At 57.5% G+C, this 11,322-nt stretch overlaps 1 protein-coding gene across 1 annotated transcript; it reads right to left on the bottom strand.

Moving 5' to 3' along the window:
• Positions 1 to 4,827: 4,827 nt before the first annotated feature.
• On the bottom strand, positions 4,828 to 8,196 carry ccdc85b (coiled-coil domain containing 85B). Its single transcript, XM_085976172.1, has one exon. The coding sequence runs from the start codon at positions 7,736 to 7,738 to the stop codon at positions 7,142 to 7,144; it is 597 nt and encodes a 198-aa protein (XP_085832298.1). The 5' UTR covers positions 7,739 to 8,196; the 3' UTR covers positions 4,828 to 7,141.
• Between the last annotated feature and the right edge of the window lie 3,126 nt (positions 8,197 to 11,322).

Genomic DNA, 11,322 nt, shown 5'->3' with positions numbered 1-11,322 from the left:
CCGACAGTGCGGCGCTCCCTCAGTACCGCCCCTCCGACAGTGCGGCGCTCCCTCAGTACTGCCCCACCAGCAGTGCAGCGCTCCCTCAGTACTGCCCCTCCGACAGTACGGCGCTCCCTCAGTACTGCCCCTCCGACAGTGCGGCGCTCCCTCAGTACTGACCATCCAACAGTGCGGCGCTCCCTCAGTACTGACCCTCCGACAGTACTGCCCTCCCTCAGTACTGCCCCTCCGACAGTGTGGTGTCCCTCAGTACTGCCCCTCCGACAGTGCGGCGCTCCCTCAGTGCTGCCCCTCCGACAGTACTGCCCTCCCTCAGTACTGCCCCTCCGACAGTGCGGCGCTCCCTCAGTACTGCCCCTCCGACAGTACTGCCCTCCCTCAGTACTGCCCCTCCGACAGTGCGGCGCTCCCTCAGTACTGCCCCTCCGACAGTGCGGTGCTCCCTCATTACTGCCCCTCCGACAGTACTGCCCCTCCGACAGTGCGGCGCTCCCTCAGCACTGCCCCTCCGACAGTGCGGCGCTCCCTCAGCACTGCCCCTCCGACAGTGCGGCGCTCCCTCAGCACTGCCCCTCCGACAGTGCGGCGCTCCCTCAGCACTGCCCCTCCGACAGTGCGGCGCTCCCTCAGCACTGCCCCTCCGACAGTGCGGCGCTCCCTCAGCACTGCCCCTCCGACAGTGCGGTGCTCCCTCAGTACTGCCCCTCCGACAGTGCGGCGCTCCCTCAGTACCGCCCCTCCCACAGTGTGGCGCTCCCTCAGCACTGCCCCTCTGACGGTGCGGCGCTCCCTCAACACTGCCCCTCCGACAGTGCGGCGCTCCCTCAGTACCGCCCCTCCGACAGTGCGGCGCTCCCTCAGTACTGCCCCTCCGACAGTGCGGCGCTCCCTCAGTACCGCCCCTCCCACAGTGTGGCGCTCCCTCAGCACTGCCCCTCTGACGGTGCGGCGCTCCCTCAGCACTGCCCCTCCGACAGTGCGGCGCTCCCTCAGTACCGCCCCTCCCACAGTGTGGCGCTCCCTCAGCACTGCCCCTCTGACGGTGCGGCGCTCCCTCAGTACTGCACTGGGAGTGTTAGTCTGGATTTTTTGTGCTCGAGTCTCTTGAACCCACAACCTTCTGCCTCAGAGGTGAGAGTGCTGCCCACTGAGCCACCTGCGGATGTCGGCCAATATAGCACCAGCTGAATATGGAGCCCTAAGCCATACTGGAGGCACACTTGCTGATAGGGGAGGCGCGGTGGCATTTTTGGGATAGATAAGAATGGAATCAAAAGAGACCAGTTCCATGAAGATGGACCATGGTTGAGAGGGCATTGAGGAGACTTGACATCTTCTCTACGTCTACCCTATCAAACCTTTTCATAATCTTATAGACCTCGATCAGGTCACCCCTCAGCCTTCTCCTTTCTAGAGAAAAGAGCCCCGGCCTGTTCATCCTTTCCCCGATAGGTAGAACCTCGCATTTCTGGTATCATCCTTGTAAATCTTTTTTGCACCTTCTCCAGTGCCTTGCTATCCTTTTTATAATATGGAGACCAGGACTGTTCACAGTGTTCCAGGGGCGGTCTAACCAAGGTATATAGAGACCAGGACTGTGCACAGTGCTCCAAGTGTGGTCTAACCAAGGTATATGGAGACCAGGACTGTGCACAGTGCTCCAAGTGTGGTCCAACCAAGGTATATGGAGACCAGGACTGTGCACAGTGCTCCAAGTGTGGTCTAACCAAGGTATATAGAGACCAGGACTGTGCACAGTGCTCCAAGTGTGGTCCAACCAAGGTATATAGAGACCAGGACTGTGCACAGTGCTCCAAGTGTGGTCCAACCAAGGTATATGGAGACCAGGACTGTGCACAGTGCTCCAAGTGTGGTCTAACCAAGGTATATGGAGACCAGGACTGTGCACAGTGCTCCAAGTGTGGTCCAACCAAGGTATATGGAGACCAGGACTGTGCACAGTGCTCCAAGTGTGGTCTAACCGAGGTATATGGAGACCAGGACTGTGCACAGTGCTCCAAGTGTGGTCTAACCAAGGTATATGGAGACCAGGACTGTGCACAGTGCTCCAAGTGTGGTCTAACCAAGGTATATGGAGACCAGGACTGTGCATAGTGCTCCAAGTGTGGTCTAACCGAGGTATATGGAGACCAGGACTGTGCACAGTGCTCCAAGTGTGGTCTAACCGAGGTATATGGAGACCAGGACTGTGCACAGTGCTCCAAGTGTGGTCTAACCAAGGTATACGGAGACCAGGACTGTGCACAGTGCTCCAAGTGTGGTCTAACCAAGGTATATGGAGACCAGGACTGTGCGCAGTGCTCCAAGTGTGGTCTAACCAAGGTATATGGAGACCAGGACTGTGCGCAGTGCTTCAGGGGCGGTCTCACCGAGGTTCGATACAGGTTTAAACGTAACTTCGCAGCTTCTCAATTCTATTGTGCCTCATGTTCTCCTAAAAGGAGCAGGAATATCACTTCATATGTAAGCATTTCAAGCTGCTGGAAGCAGGAAAAGAACGAGAGCGGCATCGGAACAACAGGAAAAGGCAGCGGGATTCTAAAATAAGCTCAGTCGGAGGCAGAGGAAGTCCAGAGAATCCCGGGCTTTGTGTAGCTGGAGAGTCCGTCTCCTTGGAATCCACAGATTACAGACATCTCTGCAACAGCGTCTTGCATTTATATAGCACCTTTCACGCAGTGAAACGCCCCAAGGTGCTTCACAGGAGCGATTATCAGACACAAATTTAACACTGAGCCACATAAAAGAAAGACTCCCATTTCTCCAGCGCCTTTCACGACCACCGGACGCCCCAAAGCGCTTCACAGCCAATGAAGCACATTTTGAAGTGTGGTCACTGTTGTAATGTGGGAAACGCAGCAGCCAATTTGTGCACAGCAAGCTCCCACAAACAGCAATGTGATAATGACCGGATAATCTGCTTTTGTTATGTTGGTTGAGGGATAAATATTGGCCCCAGGACAACGGGGAGAACTCCCCCTGCTCTTCTTCGAAATAGTGCCATGGGATCTTTTACGTCCACCTGAGGGGGCAGACGAGGCCTCGGTTTAACATCTCATCAGAAAGACGGCACCTCCAACAGTGCGGCGCTCCCTCAGTACGGCCCCTCCGACAGTGCTGCGCTCCCTCAGTTACGCCCCTCCAACAGTGCGGCGCTCCTTCAGTACTGCCCCTGCAACAGTGCGGCGCTCCTTCAGTATTGCCCCTGCGACAGTGCGGCTCTCCTTCAGTATTGCCCCTGCGACAGTGCGGCGCTCCCTCAGTACTGCCCCTGCGACAGTGCGGCGCTCCCTCAGTACGGCCCCTCCGACAGTGCGGCGCTCCCTCAGTACTGCCCCTGCGACAGTGCGGCGCTCCCTCAGTACGGCCCCTCCGACAGTGCGGCGCTCCCTCAGTACTGCCCCTCCGACAGTGCGGCGCTCCCTCAGTACTGCCCCTGCGACAGTGCGGCGCTCCCTCAGTACTGCCCCTCCGCCAGTGCGGTGCTCCCTCAGTACTGCCCCTCCGACAGTGTGGCACTTCCTCAGTACTGCTCCTCCGACAGTGCCGGGCTCCCTCAGTACCGCCCCTCCGACAGTGAGGCGCTCCCTCAGTACTGCCCCTCCGACAGTGCGGCGCTCCCTCAGTACTGCCCCTCCGACAGTGCAGCGCTCCCTCAGTACTGCCCCTCCGACTGTGCGGCGCTCCCTCAGTACGGCCCCTCCGACAGTGCTGCGCTCCCTCAGTTACGCCCCTCCAACAGTGCGGCGCTCCTTCAGTATTGCCCCTGCGACAGTGCGGCGCTCCCTCAGTACGGCCCCTCCGACAGTGCGGCGCTCCCTCAGTACTGCCCCTGCGACAGTGCGGCGCTCCCTCAGTACTGCCCCTCCGACAGTGCGGCGCTCCCTCAGTACTGCCCCTCCGACAGTGCGGCGCTCCCTCAGTACTGCCCCTGCGACAGTGCGGCGCTCCCTCAGTACGGCCCCTCCGACAGTGCGGCGCTCCCTCAGTACTGCCCCTCCGACAGTGCGGCGCTCCCTCAGTACTGCCCCTGCGACAGTGCGGCGCTCCCTCAGTACTGCCCCTCCGACAGTGTGGCACTCCCTCAGTACTGCCCCTCCGACAGTGCGGCGCTCCCTCAGTACTGCCCCTCCGACAGTGCGGCGCTCCCTCAGTACTGTACTGGAGTGTCAGCCTAAATGTATGTGCACAAGTCCCTGGAGTGGGACTTGAACCCACAACCTTCTGACTCCGAGGCGAGGGTGCTACCCACTGAGCCACAGCTGACATAAGGAGATATTAGGGCAGGTGACCAAAAGCTTGGTCAAAGAAGTCGGTTTTAAGGAGCGTCTTAAAGGGGGAGAGAGAGGCGGAGAGGTGTGGGGAGGGAATTCCAGAGCTTAGTGCCCAGGCAGCTGAAGGCACGGCCGCCAATGGTGGAGCGATGGGAGTGGGGGGGATGGACAAGAGGCCAGAATTGGAGGAGCGCCGAGATCTCGGAGGGTTGTGGGGCTGGAGGAGATTACAGAGATAGGGAGGGGGGGGGCGAGACCACGGAGGGATTGGAAATCAAGGATGAGAATTCAAAAAATTATACATAGAGCTACTCTTTATAATATATCAAACTGTGCTTCCGGGCAGTTCTGTTACATCTATTGGAAAAAGGCCTTTGAAGCTGGAACAGGGCCACTTCTTAAACAATATAGTGTGTTACACAGTATAAAGCTCCCGACGCTATTAGATTCATCTCCTCCCAGCAATGACGCTGCACATTCACTAGGATTATCAATAAAATGACCCATCTCATTTCAGACATCAAGCAACTCGTCTGAACTTTGCTGTTTATTTTTCATCCGCGCTCCGCAGTAAGACCGTCGCCTTGACAACCACTCACACTGATAAAAAAAACCGCAGAACCTGCGTTTCCACATCGCCTCTCACCACCACCTCAGGACGTCCCAAAGCGCCTTAAATCCAATGAAGCACTTTTTCGGGAGTGCGGTTACCGTTGTAATGTGGGAAACGCGGCGGCCAACATGCGCACAGCAAGCTCCCGCAAACAGCAATGAGATAATGACCGGTTCGTCTGTCTTGAGGTGTTGGTTGAAGGATAAATATTGGCCCCAGGATGCCGGGGAGGACTAGCCCCCCCCCCGCTCTTCTTCCAAGAGCGCTTGTGGGATCTCCTACGTCCAGCTGAGAGAGCAGACGGGGCCTCGGTTTAACGTCTCATCCGAAAGACGGCCCCTCCGACAGTGCGGCGCTCCCTCAGTACTGGCACTGGGAGCGTGGGCCTCGTAATAAAATAGATTGCCTCTTGTGCCAGTCATGGGTTCGTGTGGGTTCCATTCAATGGATAGCTTATTCCCAGATATGGTATTCAGTGCACTAAATGTGGTGATTCGCCCGTAGATAGTTCAATCGCCAAACCCCCCTCCCCACCGCCCCCCCCCTCACCTCACAGAACCAGAACTGTCTATTGGTGACAGAGTGGTGCCCCAGGACCCCAAGGACTCACGCGAGTCGATATTTGCCTCCCCCCAGGAGTGTGCTTAAACCAGTGTCGCCATTCTATTCTGCCACCCAACAGAAAGTGAGGTCACGAGAAAGCTAGGCTAGTTGAAGATTTTCACAGTATCGCACTTTAAATCGAATTCGCTCACACCCTCGAGCTTTGACTGCGAGTGCTTGTTACACAGTGACCCCCCGAGAACTTCAAACTACGAAATAATTCGCTGATCAGTGCAGTGTTTAGACTATTATACATTGTGTGTGATTCGGCTTGTAAACTGTCACATATACCCTGGCCCAGAATCTGTCACATATACCGTGGGCCAGAATCTGTCACATATACCGTGGGCCAGAATCTGTCACATATACCGTGGGCCAGAATCTGTCACATATACCCTGGCCCAGAATCTGTCACATATACCGTGGGCCAGAATCTGTCACATATACCGTGGGCCAGAATCTGTCACATATACCGTGGGCCAGAATCTGTCACATATACCGTGGGCCAGAATCTGTCACATATACCGTGGGCCAGAATCTGTCACATATACCGTGGGCCAGAGTCTCTCACATATACCGTGGGCCAGAATCTGTCACATATACCGTGGGCCAGAATCTGTCACATATACCGTGGGCCAGAATCTGTCACATATACCGTGGGCCAGAATCTGTCACATATACCGTGGGCCAGAATCTGTCACATATACCGTGGGCCAGAATCTGTCACATATACCGTGGGCCAGAATCTGTCACATATACCGTGGGCCAGAATCCGTCACATATACCGTGGGCCTGAATCTCTCACATATACCGTGGGCCAAAATCTGTCACATATACCGTGGGCCAGAATCTGTCACATATACCGTGGGCCAGAGTCTCTCACATATACCGTGGGCCAGAATCTGTCACATATACCGTGGGCCAGAATCTGTCACATATACCGTGGGCCAGAATCTGTCACATATACCGTGGGCCAGAATCTGTCACATATACCGTGGGCCAGAATCTGTCACATATACCGTGGGCCAGAATCTGTCACATATACCGTGGGCCAGAATGTCACATATACCGTGGGCCAGAATCTGTCACATATACCGTGGGCCAGAGTCTCTCACATATACCGTGGGCCAGAATCTGTCACATATACCGTGGGCCAGAATCTCTCACATATACCGTGGGCCAGAATCTGTCACATATACCGTGGGCCAGAATGTCACATATACCCCAGGCCAGAGTCTCTCACATATACCCCGAGTCAGAGTCTCTCACATCTCCCCCGAGCCAGAGTCTCTCACATATACCCCAGGCCAGAGTCTCTCACATCTCCCCCGAGCCAGAGTCTCTCACATATACCCCAGGCCAGAGTCTCTCACATCTCCCCCAAGCCAGAGTCTCTCACATATACCCCAGGCCAGAGTCTCTCACATCTCCCCCGAGCCAGAGTCTCTCACATATACCCCAGGCCAGAGTCTCTCACATCTCCCCCGAGCCAGAGTCTCTCACATATACCCCAGGCCAGAGTCTCTCACATCTCCCCCGAGCCAGAGTCTCTCACATATACCCCAGGCCAGAGTCTCTCACATCTCCCCCGAGCCAGAGTCTCTCACATCTCCCCCGGGGCCAGAGTCTAATCTTCGGGGGAACACACCAGGTGAATCTGCTCGGGGCTGCCCACGCTGCCAGTACTGGAGCTGCCATCGCCCAAGTCCCTGGGCCCGCAGGGGATGTTGAGCTCGGACGAGCCGGCTGGGCTGGCGTCCGAGCGGCCCCCGCCATCGTCGTCCAGCGCCAGGCACAGCTGCTGGAGCTGCTGGTTGTGCTTCAGCAGCGCCCCTTGCAGCCGCTCCAGCTCGGCCAGTTTCCTGAGGTAGCCGCCGACCTCCTCCCTCATCACTCGGGCCGCGTAGCGCCCGAAGCTCTGCCACTCCCGGGCCAGCCGCCGGACCTTCAGCCTGTCGTCGTCCAGGAAGCAGCAGAGGTCCCGCAGCTCCTGGTTCTCCTCCTGCAGCTGGCTGTTGACCACCTTCAGCTCCCGGATCTCCAGCAGGTGCCCCTGCAGCTGCTTGTTGACCTCCTTCATCAGCTTGCCCCGTTGCACCAAGGCCGAGATCTTGTCCGCCTCGGCCCGCCGCAGCCTCTGCACCAGGTCCTCTTTGTCCCAGGCCAGCAACTCCTCCTCGGAGATCTGGGCCAGCTCCACGGGCAACAACTCACCGTCGCTCATCCTCCTCCACCCCCTCCAACCTGCCAGAGACCTCCTCCTCCGACCTCTCCCTTGAGACCCTCAGATGCTTTTTGCAAGCCCTTTGCATAGCATTTTTGCAAAGTCAGCAAGGCGGAGCACAATAGGGCTTTCACAATTCAATCCCAATCACCAGCAAAGGATCAATACAAGACGGGCCAAGTCCGCCTAGGAGGTCCACCTTGTGTTTTAAAAAGCTCGAATAAAGGCTCCGAAAGGCAAAGGGGTTGATTGTTCCGCTGCTTCCAGCTCGCCTTCCTTCAATGTACAGGGAAAAAAAATATATATATAGACCTTACGTCAAACTGCTAGCTCCCCGTTACAATACGGGACATCCTTCCTGCTCCAGTCTGAGCCGCAGAGCCCCAGTCCTTCTGAGCATTGTTCCAGAATAGCGAGGACAGGCTGCAATGGAGAGGAGGGGAGGGGCAGGAAGCCACAAGCTAGCAATTTCACAATCACAACACCAGTCTCTCTCTCTCTCTAGATCCACCTTGAGATTATCACCACACATGGATCAGAAAGCTAGCCAACCTGAATCTGCCAGGAAAGCCTAAATCCCTCCACACCCCACTCAATCACTTAAATAATTCCTATCCCTGGGTGAGGTAGGTGGCTCAGACTTGCAAGATCATGAGGCTCAAAGATCCCCCCCAGCACCACATCCAGGCCAGTGCTCCTGGTGCCAGTACTGAGGGAGCGGCGTACTGTCGGAGGGGCAGTACTGAGGGAGCGCCGCACTGTCGGAGGGGCGGTACTGAGGGAGTGCCGCACTGTCGGAGGGGCTGTACTAAGGGAGAGCCGTACTGTCGGAGGGGCAGTGCTGACGGAGCGCCGCACTGTTGGAGGGGCAGTACCGAGGGAGCGCCGCACTGTCGGAGGGGCAGTACTGAGGGAGTGCCGCACTGTCGGAGGGGCGGTACTGAGGGAGCACCGCACTGTCGGAAGGGCGGTACTGATGGAGCGCCGCACTGTCGGAGTGGCAGTACTGAGGGAGCGCCGCACTGTTGGAGGGGCAGTACTGAGGTAGCCCTGCACTGTCGGAGGGGCAGTACTGAGGGAGCGCCGCACTGTCGGAGGGGCAGTACTGAGGGAGCCCTGCACTGTCGGAAGGGCAGTACTGAGGGAGCCCTGCACTGTCGGAGGGGCAGTACTGAGGGAGTACCGCACTGTCGGAGGGGCGGTACTGAGGGAGCGCTGCACTGTCGGAAGGGCGGTACTGATGGAGCGCCGCACTGTCGGAGGGGCAGTACTGAGGGAGCGCCGCACTGTCGGAGGGGCAGTACTGAGGGAGCGCCGCACTGTCGGAGGGGCAGTACTGATGGAGCCCTGCACTGTCGGAAGGGCAGTACTGAGGGAGCCCTGCACTGTCGGAGGGGAAGTACTGAGGGAGCACCGCACTGTCGGAGGGGCAGTACTGAGGGAGCGCCGCACTGTCGGAGGGGCGGTACTGAGGGAGTGCCGCACTGTCGGAGGGGCTGTACTAAGGGAGAGCCGTACTGTCGGAGGGGCAGTGCTGACGGAGCGCCGCACTGTTGGAGGGGCAGTACCGAGGGAGCGCCGCACTGTCGGAGGGGCAGTACTGAGGGAGTGCCGCACTGTCGGAGGGGCGGTACTGAGGGAGCACCGCACTGTCGGAAGGGCGGTACTGATGGAGCGCCGCACTGTCGGAGTGGCAGTACTGAGGGAGCGCCGCACTGTTGGAGGGGCAGTACTGAGGTAGCCCTGCACTGTCGGAGGGGCAGTACTGAGGGAGCGCCGCACTGTCGGAGGGGCAGTACTGAGGGAGCCCTGCACTGTCGGAAGGGCAGTACTGAGGGAGCCCTGCACTGTCGGAGGGGCAGTACTGAGGGAGTACCGCACTGTCGGAGGGGCGGTACTGAGGGAGCGCTGCACTGTCGGAAGGGCGGTACTGATGGAGCGCCGCACTGTCGGAGGGGCAGTACTGAGGGAGCGCCGCACTGTCGGAGGGGCAGTACTGAGGGAGTACCGCACTGTCGGAGGGGCGGTACTGAGGGAGCGCTGCACTGTCGGAGGGGAAGTACTGAGGGAGCACCACACTGTCGGAGGGGGCAGTACTGAGGGAGCACCGCACTGTCGGAGGGGAAGTACTGAGGGAGCGCCACACTGTCGGAGGGGAAGTACTGAGGGAGCGCCACACTGTCGGAGGGGCAGTACTGAGGGAGCGCCGCACTGTCGGAGGGGAAGTACTGAGGGAGCACCACACTGTCGGAGGGGCGGTACTGATGGAGCGCCGCACTGTCGGAGGGGCAGTACTGAGGGAGCGCCACACTGTCGGAGGGGCAGTACTGAGGGAGCGCCGTAATGTTGGAGGTGCCATCTTTCAGATGAGATGTTAAACCGAGGCACCATCTGCTCTCTCGAGTGGATGTAAAAGATCCCACGGCCACTATTGGAAGAAGAGCAGGGGGAGTTCTCCCCGGTGTCCTGGGGCCAATATTTATCCCTCAACCAACATCACTAAAAACAGACGATCTGGTCATTCTCAAGTTGCTGTTTGTGGGATCTTGCTGTGTGCAAATTGGCTGCTGCGTTTCCCAGATTACCACAGTGACTATTTTAGCGCAGGACCGTCCCACGAGCTTGGGGCGTGGGTTACGATGTGGCGCGGTCCGTCTTACTTGCTGAACACGTGTGGATGCAGCTGCTGCAATCGCGAACACTTTCTCCAAATGTCCGCGGGCGTGCCCAGCCGCCGCCGGCGCCCAGTTGATCAGACCCCCTGCTCTGGTTATGTTCCCAGTCGTCGTGTGCCAGAGATGGAGTTGGCAGCAGCGGCGAGCCATTCGCCTCACAATCCATGATTAGACCGTGATAGAAGGCGAGACTCTCAACTCATTAAAACTCACTGGGTGAGTCCAGACAGAGGTGGTGATCAGGAACACGGGAACAGGAGGAGGCCGCTCAGCCCCTGGAGCCTGTTCTGCCATTCGATGAGATCATGCCTGATCTGCGACCCGACTCCATCCACCCGCCTCTGCCCCGTATCCCTTAATACCTTAGGTTAGCAAAAATCTATCACTCTCCGATTTAAAATTAACAATTGATCGAGCATCAATTGCCGTTTGCAGAAGAGAGTTCCAAACTTCTACCTAAGATCATAAGACATAGGAGCAGGAGTCGGCCATTCGGCCCCTCGAGCCTGCTCCGCCATTCAATGAGATCATGGCTGATCTGATCTTGGCCTCAACTCCACTTCCCTGCCCGCTCCCCATAACCCTCGACTCCCTTATCGTTCAAAAATCTGTCTATCCCCACCCTTTGTGTGTAGAAGTGTTTCCTAACTTCACTCCTGAAAGGTCTGGCTCTAATTTTTAGACTCTGCCCCCCTAGTCCTAGACTCCCCAACCAGCGGAAATAGTTTCTCTCTCTCCACCCCTCAATTTCTTGAATACTTCGATCAGATTACCCCTTAACCTTCTAAATTCCAGGGATTACAAACCCTAGTTTTGTGTCATCTTTCACAGAATCGTAGAAGAATCATGGAAAAATTACGGTACAGAAGGAGGCCATTCGGCCCATCGTGTCCGTGCCGGCCAACAAAG

Source organism: Somniosus microcephalus, unplaced genomic scaffold (genome assembly GCF_052327205.1).
Source record: "Somniosus microcephalus isolate GS21.2 unplaced genomic scaffold, FLI_Smic_1.0 unresolved_chr2, whole genome shotgun sequence".
In the NCBI taxonomy this organism is placed as follows: Eukaryota; Metazoa; Chordata; class Chondrichthyes; order Squaliformes; family Somniosidae; genus Somniosus; species Somniosus microcephalus.
This window is presented reverse-complemented; position numbering and strand designations above follow the sequence as displayed.

What these genes read in the sequence shown, in the direction of transcription:
- ccdc85b (XM_085976172.1), bottom strand. Translation starts at nt 7,738, where the DNA reads ATGAGCGACGGTGAGTTGTTGCCCGTGGAGCTGGCCCAGATCTCCGAG.